Source organism: Dermacentor andersoni, chromosome 1 (genome assembly GCF_023375885.2).
Source record: "Dermacentor andersoni chromosome 1, qqDerAnde1_hic_scaffold, whole genome shotgun sequence".
NCBI classification, from domain to species: domain Eukaryota; kingdom Metazoa; phylum Arthropoda; class Arachnida; order Ixodida; family Ixodidae; genus Dermacentor; species Dermacentor andersoni.
This window is the reverse complement of record NC_092814.1, coordinates 296,689,202-296,704,657: the sequence shown is the minus strand read 5'-3', so window position 1 is coordinate 296,704,657 and position 15,456 is coordinate 296,689,202. Positions and strand designations below refer to the sequence as shown.

The following is a 15,456-nucleotide window of genomic DNA, read 5'->3' as shown; positions in this document are numbered from 1 at the left end:
GAAGCACTCGGTCATGCCGTTAGTTTGCGGATGGTACGCTGTACTGGTGCGGTGGACGATTCGGCATTCGTCGAGTAGTGCCTTCAAAGCATCGGAAAGAAAAGCACGGCCTCTGTCGCTCAGAAGTTCGCGAGGGGCACCGTGGCGAAGAACGAAATGTAACAGAAACGATGCAACGTCGCGAGCGGTGGCAGTCGGCAGAGCGGCTGTTTCAGCATAGCGGGTCAAGTGATCCACTGCAACAGTAATCCAGCGGTTGCCTGCTGGAATGAAGGGTAGCGGTCCGTATATGTCTATACCAACACGATCAAAGGGCCGACTATAAGGGGTTCTGACGGGTAGACTTGTCCGGGAGGTAATTTTCGGCGTTGGCAGTGAGCACAGGAGCGAATGAACTTTCGGACGTAGTTATACATGCCGCGTCAATAAAATCGGATGCGTAGTCGAGCATAGGTCTTGAAGAGGCCGGCATGCGCGCACTGAGGGTCTGCGTGGAAAGCGTCGCAGATACGGTCACGGAGATGGCGGGGTATCACAAGAAGCCACTTGCGACCGTCAGAGAGGAAATTATGACGATAAAGAATGCCGTCGCGAATGCAGAATTGGGTAGCCTGGCGGCGAAGAGCGCGAGATGGTGAAGAGGTGGATGGATCAGAAAGGATGCTGATGAGAGCACAGATCCAGGGATCCTTGTGCTGCTCCGACGACATGTTGCGCAGTGCATGAAATGTAAGTGTGGGCTCAAGGGCGGGTAGGCAAGCGCAGTCAGCGGAGACCGGTGAGCGAGGAAGGGCGTCAGCGTCCGTGTGTTTGGGGCCGGAAAGGTAGAGAACGCGGATGTCGTACTCCTGTAGCTTAAGGGCCCAGCGGGCAAGTCGGCCAGATGGGTCCTTATGGGTAGACAGCCAACAAAGGGCGTGATGGTCAGTGAAGACATCGAAAGGGTGACCATACAAATAAGGACGGAATTTTCCAAGGGCCCAAATAATGGCTAAACACTCTTTCTCTGTAACAGAGTAATTAGCCTCGGCCTTTGTCAGAGCTCGGCTCGCGTAGGCAACGACATATTCATCAAATCACGCTTTTCGTTGCGCGAGTACGGCGCCGAGTCCGACGCCGCTGGCATCGGTGTGGACCTCTGTGGGGGCTGCAGGACCGAAGTGGCGGAGGATGGGTGGCGAGGTTAGCAGATGGCGTAATTTCGTGAAGGCGTCATCACAGGCGGGCGACCAAGCGGAAAGTTCTTTGTCACCACTTAGAAGGGCTGAAAATTATGGGGCTTTACGTGCCAAAACCACTTTCTGATTATGAGGCACGCCGCAGTGGAGGACTCCGGAAATTTCGACCACCTGGGGTTCTTTAACGTGCACCTAAATCTAAGTACACGGGTGTTTCCGCATTTCGCCCCCATCGAAATGCGGCCGCCGTGGCCGGGATTCGATCCCGCGACCTCGTGCTCAGCAGCCTAACACCATATATCCACTGAGCAACCACGGCGGGTGAAGGGCTGTCAGGGGTGCACTTATGGAAGCGAAATTTCGAATGAAACATCGGAAGTATGAGCATAAACCAAGGAAACTTTAAAGCTCCTTTAACTTCTTCGGTTGTGGAAAGTCGATGATGGCGCGGAGCTTGACTGGATCCGGAAGGACGCCGCCTCGCGATACAACATGGCCAAGAATAGTGAGCTTTCGGGCGCCGAAACGACATTTTTTAAAAGTTGAAGTCCCGCGTAAGTAAGGCATTTCAGAACTTGCTCGAGACGGCTGAGATGTGTTCGGAAATCAGCGGAAAAGACAACTACGTCATCCAGGTAGCATAGACATGTGTTCCATTTGAGGCCGCGTAAAATATTATCCATCATTCTCTCAAAAGTGGCTGGAGCGTTACACAGGCCGAAAGGCATTACGATGAATTCGTATAATCCGTCAGGTGTTACAAATGCTATTTTAGGTCGATCAGATGGTGCCAAAGGGACTTGCCAGTATCCGGAACGCAAATCCAGCGAAGAAAGGAATTCCGCTCCCTGCAAACAGTCGAGGGCGTCATCGATGCGCGGTAACGGGTAAACGTCCTTGCGCGCTATCTTGTTCAGACGTCGGTAGTCGACGCATAATCGAATAGAGTCATCCTTTTTCTTAACGAGAACGACCGGTGATGCCCAGGAACTGTTGGAAGGCTGCACAACGCCACGCTTGAGCATGTCAGCAACCTGGTGGTCAATGACACAGCGCTCAGATGCGGATACTCGGTAAGGGCGCTGCCGTAAAGGTGCATGACTGCCGGTATCTATCTGGTGAAAAACGGTCGATGTGCGGCCCAAACCGGAAGCATGGCTGTCGAAAGAAGCGCTGAACTTCTGCAGGAGAGCGATAAGCTGGCTTCGTTCTGAAGATGACGTACCATCGTCGATTGAGCAGTGGAAAGCGTTGAGGATTGACCGATCAACCGCAGGGTCACAAGTAAGTGCGCCAAGGTCCGCAGAAGTAGAAACGGCAGGAGCGTCAAAGATGCAAAAGGTTGTCGACCAGTTGAACGAGGCCTAGGCATTCACCATGAAATAAAGGTAAAGGGCAGGCCGTGGGATCGTCGACGACCATTTTCGTGACGCCACTGCGAAGAGTAAGGAGAGCAAAGGGCAGCGGAGAACATCGGCGGAGAAAGAACACCCCAGAGGGCGTAAAGAGAACTGTGCCATCAGAAATAGCGGCGCATGACACAGGCACAAGCAGGGAAGAGCGTGGAGGGACGGCGTTGTCTTCGGACACACACAGTTTAGCACTAGAAAGGCCGTTTTCGATAGTCTCAATATCGGGAAGTGCAGAAAGTTCGAGTTCGGCGTGACAACAGTCAATAACGGCGTTATTATTTGCAAGGAAGTCCCAGCCTAATTATATAATGTCATGGGAACACGAGGGCGGCACGACGAATTCGACGGTATACAGTAGACTTTGAATGAAGACGCGAGCAGTACAGGCAGCGAGAGGCGTTATGTTTTGAGCGTTCGAGGCTCGAAGGGAGAAGTCGGAGTGAGGCGTCAAAACCTTTCGTAGTGTGCGGCAGAGTTGGGCGGAAATTACGGATACGGCGGCTCCTGTATCTACAAGTGCCAGGACGGCGATTCCTTCGACAGACACTTCAATTACGTTGGCTGGAGAGGGACGAGGACTTGGGCACTGCGATGTGGACGCAGTTCGTGCCTCGGGAACTGCGGCCATCAGTTTTCCTGCTCGGTCGACACGAGACGGCGCCGCATCGGAGAAAGCGAGCGACGACGGGGAGATGGTGAGCGGCGGGTGGAGGCGGTTGGGCGGTCAGGGGAAAAGGAAGAGGTAGGAAGGCTGGAAGGCGAAGAGGAAAACGGAGCGGGGAAAGGTGGCGCTCACCAGATGTTCCAAAGAGGAAGCATGCAACGACGACAATGGCGCGCCACGTGACCAGCATCACCGCAAGCAAAACATATTGGGCGGTCATCGAAGGTGCGCCACTGGTGGGGGTAAGGTCCGAGTAGCTCCATTATCAATGGCTCATACCCCTGTAAGCAAGCAAAAAATACAGTAGCTCATAGCCCCGTAAAGCATAGGCTACAAGCACTCAGCAAAGTGAAGCGAACAGTGCTTACATTCTTTCTAATCACGCATACAACATACAAAACAGCATGTCGAAAACTGTCAGCATCAATGGCTCATACCCCCGTAAGCATTGGCTCATACTCCCATAAGCAAGCAAAAAATGCAATGGCTCATAGCCCCGAAAGGTTCATGGCGTGGGTTAGTTGCGATGACATTACCGCTGTGATCGTTGTCAGTGATTTCAATGTGGATGTGTCGGGACCGAAGAGGGAGTGGTTTACGCTTTTCATATGTTGGAGAGATTTCGCTTGCGATGCCACACCGATCTGGCCCAACCGACCACTCAGCGGTGGTCGGTCGGTACATGCATTGATTTGATATTCTCAAAGAATGAGTCTGCAGTTGCGAGTATGCCGATCAATGTATATCATAGCGACCACAAAGCCATTGTGGCCATCGTTACTAAGTCACAATGAGTGATGCAATAAAGTATTTACCACAAGTTTTCTTATACCGACATTTACAGCTCCGCTGTCCAGCCACCTTCGCAGCGCTGGCCCACCAACTTCGCAGCGGTGTGACGACAACGGCATGACGACAATTGGATGGCGTTACTGAAGTGATGAAGATGGTGAAACAACACAATGAATGCATGATGGCAACGGTATGACATCGGTGTGACGATGACGGCTCATGACGACGGCATGACAGGTGTCGGATGCCGAAGTTACAATGGTGATGATGTAAGGACCGCGAGTGCATGACGACGACGGCATGAGGAGTGCATGACGACGACGCAATGACGACGAAGGCGTGACAACGGTATAAACACACTGCGATGACGACGAGTGTAAGATTATCATGGCGTAACGATAACTTTTTACGAAACATGTATGACATCGATGGCGTGACGACGACAGCATGACAAGAGACGGATGACGAAGCTGGTGTGACGACGATGGCACGACCACGGCGGCACGACGACGACACTCTGGCAACAGTTGCGTGATAGCGACTGTCTGACGATGACGGCACGACAAGAGCGGCATTATCACGATTCAATGACGACAGTATGATTACAGTAGAATGACGAAGGAAGACTGACGTCGATGGAACGACGAATGCGGAACGTCGACAATTGGATGACGTTAGTAAAGTGATGACAATGATAGAACGACAGCGTGATGACGATGGCACGATGATGACTGAGTGACGACGATGGCATGATGACGACGGCATGATGAAAGTCGGATGACAAAGCTGGAATAACGTCGATGCAACGACCACGACGGCATCGCGACCACGAACACATACCTATAGTGACCGAAGCTGTCAGTCGGAGTAGAGGGAATGACGACAGCGTGACGAGAGTCAGATCACGAAGCTGGAATGACGACGACTGAACGACCACGACGGCATATCACGATGGCAAGGTGACAAGGAATGCATGAGACCGTGTGACGACGATGGCGTGACGAAGACGGCATGACGGGAGTAAGATCACGAAGCTGGAATGACGACGATCGAAAGACCACGATGGTATCATGACCAGGAGCACAGACCTAGTGGCCCAGGCAAGTAGACGATTCGGGCCACTGAATCGGCGCTATAAGAGAATAGATAGATAGATAGATAGATAGATAGATAGATAGATAGATAGATAGATAGATAGATAGATAGGCTCAAAAACGGCTGAAGAAGGCAAAGAATGCTATTCGCATTAAAGGGTTGCATCTTTTGGGGCTTATCTTGTCCCACAACATAATCGTCATCTATCTTGACCGCATTTTCTTTAGTTAACGCTACGCACCCAGTACTTCAATGTCATAAACGGCATGCGTGCTATAAGCATGACATAGAATTCTCAACAGGAAAGTAGCGAGCGCAGAGTTTCAAGAAAGGAAACGCAACAGGGACGTAACTAGGGGGGAGGGTAGGAAGTCATCACATGCTCCCCCCCCCGAAATTCTTTAGTGCTTTAACTTTTTGGGTGATACTAAAATATATACATGCCTTCACAGCGACCACCAGATGCCAAAAATTTTCATACACTAACTTTCCTTAAATTACGTTAATATTCTTCCTTTGCTCAAGCCTTCCCTTTTACAAGACTACCTCAGCGTTCACTCTCCCGCCCACCCGCCTTGTTGGTCTCAAGATCTTGTTGCGAATGGCTGCAAATAACACGTTTACGATCGAACGCTAACATCCCCGCCCTCCAATTGAATTGTGAGGTTTCAAATTAGTAACGAGGAACGCCGTAGTGGGGTACTTCGGATTAACCACCTGGGGATACTTGTGCTCTCAATGCCTGGGACACGCCCGATTTTGCATTTCGCCCGCCATCGAAATGCGGCAGCCGCGGCCAGGATTTGATCCCGCGACCTCGTGCTTAGCAGCGCACCACCTTAGCCGCTAGGCCACCGCGGAGGGTATCCCTGCCTACCGGCCTCCAGCAAGCCCTCAGTAACCTAAATAATCCGCGCCGTCCCTACCAGGTGAAATTGCGGTGCGTATCAACTATGACGCACAGAGGCCGGCAGAGGGCACGAACGATCGCTGCTCTTAGTGTTTTTGGTTTCCTTTTTATTGTTTAACCTAGGTAGGACATTAGGCAGAATAATAGCAAGAGCTTGGTGGCGCAACCCACCGCCCCGTTCCAAAGGGGACGCTCATAACATCCATCCATTCATCCTGAAGGTTCGATAGAGTCATGCATGGATAGTGCATTACAAGCTACAGTGCCGCCTACGATCTAGCCTTCGCACGCGCTTGCGAACCTTCTAAGCACTGTTAAGAACGGCCTGCTGAGGTGCCAACATGCAAAGTTTTGCCAGCCAGGTGCGACAGCGACGTCGACATTTTCTGGAAAGCCACCGTCATCGTCTAGCCAAACGGCGCCACTAAGTCTACTGTGTGCGGAGGACAATACGCCGCGTCCGCGACTCTTCGTCGCGGGATTGCCGAGATGAGTTCGACGAACTAGGCTTTGTCACGGAACACGCCACCGCCGATCTGGTCTGCCGTGAGCGGGGGAGTTCCCGAGGGAACGTATTTGGCGGCACCGTCCCACGCGCCTTCAAGACGTAAGCCCCGAGTTCTGCGAAGCCCGTCTCACCTCGGGGGGGGGGGGGGCGTGAAACCTGTGCGGAAGTGTGTGTGTAAGCCCTCCCGCTAAAAGGCGGATCGGCTACGATGACTGGTCGAACGTTTCCCTCACCTAGGGATCTGGGGAGGACATAGTGTTTATAAACAGCTGTTGTGCGGCTGCTCAGGGACTTTCTCTCGCAGTCATGCTAGACTGATGAACTGCAACGTCATTATGTAGATACTGTAAATAAACCCATATTTCTCGTTCTCGATGAGAAGCAGTCCTTCCCTTCAACAACGTCCTCAGCGTGAATAAGTTGGACGACGGCATGGGCCAGCTAACATCTAATTCATGCCCGACTCCAATCTTGACAACTGGTTACGAGCGGTGGGATTGACCTCCCCATCCTTACAGCACGCGCAAAGGCTCGCAGATGGGCACCGGTGCTCGACGTCGACAGCAATACGCGCGGCCAATCATAGAGTCGGGACTCTGCGTACATAAAAAGTTAAATCCGTTTTTTTTCTTTTTTTAGCATTCGTTCGCGAAGCGGGGGCGCGGTAACAGAGCTTCACTCATGCTCAAACAAGCGAATGATGTGCTTACGTTGAGCAAATTATTTTTAGACTTTCAGTTTCGTCACTGATCACGAGTAACAATTCCTCGTGCGTTAGCTCGCCTGCGCATGAAGTGAGGCACTTGTCGCTAAACGAGTTGCACCAACAGTAATTTAGAGGTGCATGCATTGAGGACGGTTGCGCTCGCTCCGAAATAACATTTGCAAGACATGACTCTAGTGAAGTTGTGGCCGAGCGAAGGACTAAATAAGCGACGACGAAACAAGCCAGCGAACAAGCGGGCGACCGCACATTTCTTTGCGAGTGCTCCACTGCCGCATCTAAACCTAAACACACTTTAAAGCTCACGCGAATTAGCACGTACGCTTCTATGATGCTAACATGTGCATAAATAATGAGTCCGCATGCCCAACAAAGTGCAAACATTATGTAATTAGATCTACCATCGTGATTTAATTACGATAAGCGCATGCATGCGTTCATCTGCATAGAAAATCCAACTAGCAACTGTAAATAAAAAAATTGCTGGCTCTCCCATAATCGAGAGAAGATGCAAACTGAAATGGCAACCAGCAAAGGAGATTGGTTGGATATTATACTAGCCGCAATCTTAAAATTGGTGTAGTGCATGTTAGCAACGGCACACCCCACCACGCCACACCGCATCACGCCATACTGTGCACTGGTCTATATGGACGCTGCCCAGCTAGAAGAAGCAAACCGGCTGAAGGCCGCACGACAAGCAACGGAAGACTCTAGGGAGACACAGCCGCACTGCCTGGCTAGAAGAAGAATGAACCGAATTCTGTGGTTTTACGTGCAAAAACCACGATTTGATTTTGAGGCACGCCGTAGTGGGGGACTCCGGATTAATTTTGACCACCAAGGGATCTTTAACGTCCCCCCAATGCACGAAACACGGGCGTTCTTGCATTTCGCCTCCATAGAAATGCAGCCGGCGCGGCCGGGATTTGATTCCGCGACATCGTGCTTAGCAGCGCAACACCATAACCGCTAAGCTACCGCGGCGGGTAGAAGCGCCTCAAGTAGGTACCACGTAGCGTGGCGCCATCTCTCGAGATGACGCGAAACCCGCGCCGGGGAACTCGCGGGCCGCTGGCGTTTTGCGCTCAGCGATAAAAGATGACAACTAAGTGTATAGTGCCCTGTATCTGCCTTTTGAACGTCGCTATTGGAAATGACAAATAAAGCTTCAGCGTACTAGAAGTTACAGCTTGAGGGATATTGTGAACAAATATGAAGAACTCGGAAGAAATATTTTTGTAACTTGTTTGGGCAGTAACTATAGTGGGATACAACTAAAAAAAAAAAAAACAGTTGACAACCAAGGCACACGGACCGCGCGGCGTTGTGTTACTCCGCTAGCGAATGCGACGTTTTCAAAATGGCGTCGTACTTGATACCTCCGGAGCGTCTGCTGTTCTTGAAGAGTCTTTTCATCGGCGGAAGCGATGAGGTGTGCAACAGACATGGACAAAGTGCATGGAGTCTGAGCATTTCACTCTTCAAAAGCCCTCACTACAGTTCATTTCATTGCTGAGCCAGTTTTACTCGTGAAATTTACTGCCAACTGAAGTGAAACTTGACAGTAAATAGTTGCGGCGGAGCAAGCGTTTTATTCAAGTTCAATAAAGAATTAGGCTTTCGCCGTTCCATTGTAATAGACGAGTGAAAATGTATAAAATTACGCACTTATAACTTTATTTTTGTGGTTACCGCCTTATTTAGGTAACAGGAAAAGTTTGAAGTACTAACTATTTGCAGCCTCGCGAAGGAACAGTGGCTGGTGGCTATGAGGGCGTAGGCGGGGCTTCACTGCAGACTTAATATCCGACTATAGCCTATTTAATGCAGTCCTGTACAAATTGTTGAGGGCCAGAGACTACATTATTTTATGTTTTGATTGGTCGCCCGGATGATCTCGTTTTGTTCTCGCAAACTTGCCCGGATGTTCCCGTTTGAGTGCTGGGATAACGGCTTTGGCTGTTGGCTCAAGGTCACATGAAGGTCGCCGACAACGGGATCTAAAAGCATTTCATGTTTAAAAAAATTTCGCTGACTGTGGCAAACTATTTTGCTCACAGTTTGGCGCATGCTAACGGCATGTAAAAGGCAGTTGCGCGTTAAGATTTCGTTCATAAAACACAGGCTGCGGTGTCCCTGGCTTCGGTGGTGTTATAAACCAAAGCTTGCCTTGGACCCTTGCCTTAACCAGAATTTAACCCACCATTTTTTTTTACTTATTTAGGTACAACTCATTTAAAAGTGCCCTCTAATTATTATATGTAAGCGATGTGCTTGATTCACGCACGAGAGCCAGTATAAATCTTTCAAAATGGCTGCCGTTCTACACAACAAACACTCACCGGAAAAAAATCCTGGGTACGGCCCTGAACGCAAACAATGCAGATGACGATCACTGTCATGGGGCAAAATAAGCCCCAAAGAGTGCAAGCTCTTTTAAGAATGTACATCGTAAGGATGCGACGACCCTACCACGCGCTGCCATGGCGTCCTCACGGCATGTAAACAGATCTGCATGCGCAAACGACTCATATGTAGGCTCCCTAATGTAAACCAAATGCCGAGGTGCCGAATTGTTTGCATGAGGTGCTCCCTGGATGTCATCTCCGTTGCATTGACCTCATGACAAATCACATAGACGTCACGATGGACAACGATGTGCGGAGTGAACTCCGCGCGTCGCAAAGTGATTCCGCCATTTGAGGGTTGATGTGCCTTGTGAGGCTGACGGTGAGTGTTGACGAGCAAGTTGCTAAAGCTTGTGCAAACAACATTCGGTGATATACTCAATAGGCAGCAGCACAGCTAGTTGGGCTAGCTCTCATATGAGACGCGCTGGTATAATTGGGACTTGCTCCGTGCGCGACCGTTAAATTTGCTTTCGCGTTTGTCCGAAGGAGGTGCAACTTTGTATAACTGCAGCGTGATGTTTTCTTCTTTACTTACTCCTCTGATGAACGCTGACAGCTTCGTCCATTTTCATTTCCTGGTGGATTTGAAGGAAACATCTTAAATAGCGCACAGCACGTAGTGCCTTAGTTACTTTTGTGATGGGTGCTGATTGTCGTCTGTTTGCATAATACGTAAGGTTCATGGGCGAATCCACTGCTCCACTTAGGACTCAATACTAGCAAAGTATAGCAGCAAAATAGAGTGATATCACATTGTTACCAGTTTAATGCGAGCAAAAATCGCGCGATATTTTATTTGGTTTGATGCATGGTTTTGTATGTAAGTGGCATCGCCATCGTTAGCAACGCTTGCGCTTATGATGCGCGATGAAAACATAAACAAAACAGCTGAGGGCAAAACGTAAAAGGAAGAAAACTCAAGGAAGTTTAGGAACGACCAAACCTGTTCGTTGGCAGCTGAGATGATCATTCGTGGGTCACTTCTCGCCTGTGCGCGCAGAAAAATGGTAACGTTAAACACCTGCGTTTATTCTCTTTGGCTGCGTGAAGTTGGCAATCTCACCGGTTGCCTATTCGCGACAACACCCCGATAGTGTTTTAGTCTGTATGCATTGAGCAACACTTATTAAATCACGTCATGTTTGCAGGGTATTGATACTGCAATCGAGAGGAAGCACTTTCATTAAGACAAACGATTGTGTCATCTTTGCTTTAGCTAGCAACACGTGTTTGAAATTGTGACCGGAAAGTTGTTTTTCTAAGATGGAAGGAAAGATGCCAAGCTTCTGCGCGCTTCCAATGTCTTTACTTTTTGAGTTTGCGCAGCATGAACTTAAATTCGCTTCTTTATTGTTGTCTAGGTGAACGAACTGAGCAAAAATGTTTCAAACCGAGCGGCGGCTACGTGTACAACACAAGTAGGACCGATGATGTCAAGACAAAAAGATCTGATGAAGTTACCGGTGCCGCCGTTGCAAGAAACGCTCCAGAGATACGTCGAGTCGATCAAGCCACTTGTTACGCCTGCCCAGTTCGAGAAAACAGCGAAGGTAAAAAGGAAAACATTTGTTTTGGTGTAACGTAGTGCAGTGATTAGGATAGCAAAGCACCAAACTTTAATGCACCAAAACAAGGCCATGACAGGTGCTGTTTAGCTTAAGCTAATACTTTATATGCAAAAACTGTACAATGAAGGTGGCTAAGCATCGTCTGTGGTTGCCTGTACTAAACTTCACTGCCACATTGTCTGCCCTCTTGCAGTTTCTTAATTTTTGCCGAAATAAATATATGATTATTTCTCCATCACTATGCACATGCATTTTATTTAACAAACTGGTGCTGCGAAGCATTATGAATTAGAAGTGGCATTGGCTTCTAAAATTATAACGAATTATGTATGCATATGTCGAATTATTCTTCGAGAGCTTTGTCAAAATTAAAATAGGAAGTGCCTGACGTTCCTTATAGCAGTACAGAAACCTTGGAGGGAAAGTGCATTGCATTTGATCCCTAATGAAGCTATCATAATGCTATGAGCCTGCTTTTCTTTACCAGCCCGTCAATCCATGAAGCGAACCACATTAGCCATTGTGCCACTATTGTTGGTGCGTTGTTGATGTTACTAAATTGTGATGACAGAAGGCTGAATTAAAAAAAAAAAATACTATTTCTCTTTCTTGCCCTCATATTGTCTGCTTGTCTTGCCACCACTGTATCGCTTATAGAAATGTTTTGTTTCTTTTATTGTAATGTACCTCCAAGGAAGAGGCATATTATTGGTGATATATCGGTGGCACTGCACAGCACTGAACATCAATGCTTGGATTGTATGTTAGAATAGGCATGTATTTTTACAGTTTTATTTCTGTGGTCATATTGTGGTGCGCAAATGCGCATGCACACACTGGCACCTTCCTTATAAAAGTGAAACTCTGTGCTACGAATAAATTTTGTTGTGTGATGCACATTTCTGTCCTGGTCTTGCTTTAATTTATTTTGCATCCTATCACACTGCAATACTGGATTGATTTTATAGGCACTCTGTCAGTGAGCGCCCTTGGTGAGTGTAGGTGCCTTTAATCATTAGAATGCAATCTTTTTAACTACGGTAAGTTTCCTTGCATCAAAAGATTTGTTTTAGAGAAAACATCCTTCTGTCTGCATGTGTGAGCTGTTTTTTCTTCTTCCTTTTCACATGTTATAAAACCAAAACTTTTTGAAGTTGTGCAGAAATGGGAAGCTTGCGTAATTCTGGGGCTTATTAGTACTATGGAGTGTCTGCAAGTCGGTTAGCCAACAGTTCAGAAACATTTTTCAGACAAGTGTTGGTTGTATCCATCTGCTAAAAAACTTGGAAGTTTGACCAACATTTTGTTGTGTGCAGACAAGCCATAATGATATCACTGCTTATGTGGCATAGAATGTCCATTAAGGTGCATGTGTTTGTGTTTGCAGTTGGGGAATCTTTACAGGGGTAGCTGTCTTGGCTTCGAGTAATAAGCATTAAAGGGAGACTAAAGAGAAAAAAAAATTTTGGGCTTTAAGAGTAAATTACCATTCTACAAAAGTAAAATAAGTGATTGTTACCAGAAAAGATTCAAAAACAAAATACTGATGGCAACGTACCTTTTTGATGTTTCTGCACCAGCTTGCTGTGACGTCATGGACTTTGGCAGTGTCTGCTTTGGCCTTGCTAATTTCTTATCATTTTTATTTGAAAGAGCCAAAGATTGAACTTGGCAAGTTTCAAGAAAATTTACTGAGCCACAATAGCCCAAACATGAAAAAAATGCTTTGAAATCTGGGATGTTGCACTGAGATAGGTGCAAAAATATAAAGAAAAAAAATTGAAATGTGACCTTTACTTTTTCTTCCGATAATTGACCTGTTGCCATGAAACGAACTAAAGTAGAGTTTCGAAATAATATTTTATTAGCCTAAACACATTGAGTATATCTCTTTAGTGTTCCTCTGAAAGGAGTACTGAAGGAAATCTTGAGTAATTTTTATTTCTTCATTGAAAAGCTGTCGACCCAGTAATTACACTATGGAGCCTCAATTCCTTGAGAGCATGAAAAATAATTCATTACCTTTCAATGTGGCCAGTTTTAAATTGTGTGCCAGCTGTAGCCTGCTTTCAGGCCTTTAAGCTCTGGCCATGTTTTTCAGATACATGGCAGCAGGTTGGGTGTTGTCCTTGAATGCCTGCTGTATTGATTTAGTTGTAGTTTCTTGGTTCTAGGAACACAGCCCTGGAGTTTATTCACTTCTATATATATTGCCAAGTAGAAAAAATGACACACACCATAGTTATGACTTTTAAAATGCTGAGCTTAGAGAAATCTCATTTTATTGACTGTTTGCAAGTACAAAATACTTGAGCTCAGTAGGCAAATAAGGCTGGTTTAACTTAACAGTTATGTTCCAATGATATTCCTTTTCACACTTTGTCAGTGGTTCAAGTGGTGCTCCATCCATATTATCACCACGACTGTCTGGTTATGAATGGTCTATGATAAGAAAGGAGTAGAACAAAGCTGAAGGAATGCTTATCTTATACCGGCCATAAACTAAAATTTTTATTGCCTGTGCGAGTAATTGCATTGTCTCCTTTCTTGGGAAGCATTTGAGCCAAGGATGAATCAAAATGGTAATGTTTGCTTTTATTGGCTGTTTGTCATTTCCCAGGTTGTAGGAGAGTTTGGAAAGCCAAATGGAATAGGAGAGAAGTTGTACAAAGTGCTGGAAGCCAAAGCAGCATCTACAGAAAACTGGGTTAGCATGTGAATTCTTATTCTTTGTTGACAGTGGTGCTTGCTTCTTGAAAGTGCTAACACATGTCAACTGGATTTCAGCTGCTGCTTGACATTTCGTAGTGACAGGTGCACCACGCTTTTCTGTGTGAAGAAGTGAAAGTGTGTTTCACATCAGTCTCGGGTTGCTGGGGCTGAAGCTTTTAAAGTTATGCAGTCTCAGCCACAAATTTCTCACTGAGCAACAGTGAGAAACAGCCACAAAGTGTCAGTGAACATTCCACTGCAGTATTTCCATACTGTGAAACTCTTAATGTGTTTCCTGAAGTATTAATTTTTTTTGGGCTTGTTGCGCCATCAGGTACTTCTGCGTGTGCAAGTATAATGAAAAGGACATGGTTACTAGTGAAGTGCAGATACATTATTTGTATGATTCCTTAATTTAATCTATGGACTTCCTTTTTTTTTGTTTCATTTTTGCTGTGAATATATACCATTTCTTTGTCTTTAGCTTGCAGACTGGTGGTTGCAAGGAGCCTACCTCACATATAGGATGCCGGTCGTTGTGTACTCAAACCCTGCAATGGCACTGCCTAGGCAGACATTCACACAGAAAGAAGACCAACTCAGGTAAAATAATCTCAATCCACTTTGAACCGCCATTGCATTTATGTACAGGTTTGTGGAAATTAATAATTTATTGACTTAATTTAAATTCGCAGGCATGCTGCTTTGCTTATTGCTGGAGCTCTAGACTTCAAAGCCTTGGTGGAACGGTGAGCCCTCAGAGCTGCATTTTACATGGTGAAGCATACCCTGTTTGAAATGTGTGCCCTAATTGTTTACTTTCATATTTATTAGATGTATTTGTTTATTTTTGGACCTGTAAGCAAATTAAATTTTTAATTACATGCTTCCCCCTTGTTTTCTCTTAGAAGAATCATCCTCATGACCAAATTCTATTGCTTATACTGTAATATTCTTGTACCACTATGAGTGCTTCACATTACAGTATGATCGTATTGCATTTGTTAACTGTGTGTATTTCACCATGAGTATTTTTAATTGATATGCAGTGTATTGGATGTCTGAGTTACGTTTTGGTAGTAAGTGTTGCTTTGTTTCGATGAGTCAAAGGGCAACAGTGAATGAACTGGTTAGCAGTCATCATGAAGAAAAACAGCTGGAGTACATAGTTTCTTATATGCTATTTCTGTTCTAAAGAACTGGCTTGGGAAGCTTTTTAAGCAGTTGGAAAAACCTTACAACCACCATTTGGACGCTTTGAGATGGTACACTTGGAGTAGGTGACGTATGCAATTGGTGTATGTCACCTGCATAAGTTAGAAATATTGCATATATTTCTCTGGAAGTTCAATCTGCATATTGAAGATTGAGTTAATAATTCCAATAGTGCTCAATAGTGCTGTGCTGCCATGTTTGGGAGTAATGCTTTGGAGGGACTGACAACTGAACAAAATGTGTCGTGAGGTTTTGGTGGAAATT

The 15,456-nt window shown here is 46.5% G+C and overlaps 1 protein-coding gene across 1 annotated transcript in view; it reads left to right on the top strand.

Moving 5' to 3' along the window:
* Positions 1-10,544: 10,544 nt before the first annotated feature.
* The window catches only part of LOC126548571 (carnitine O-acetyltransferase-like), a 53,232-nt gene continuing 48,320 nt past the window's right edge, over positions 10,545-15,456 (top strand). Inside the window, exons 1-5 of the mRNA XM_050196803.3 lie at positions 10,545-10,704; positions 11,059-11,247; positions 13,886-13,972; positions 14,462-14,580; positions 14,673-14,726. Coding sequence (XP_050052760.1) covers positions 10,660-10,704; positions 11,059-11,247; positions 13,886-13,972; positions 14,462-14,580; positions 14,673-14,726 — 494 coding nt within the window. The 5' untranslated portion in view covers positions 10,545-10,659. The remainder of the gene's footprint in view (positions 10,705-11,058; positions 11,248-13,885; positions 13,973-14,461; positions 14,581-14,672; positions 14,727-15,456) is intronic.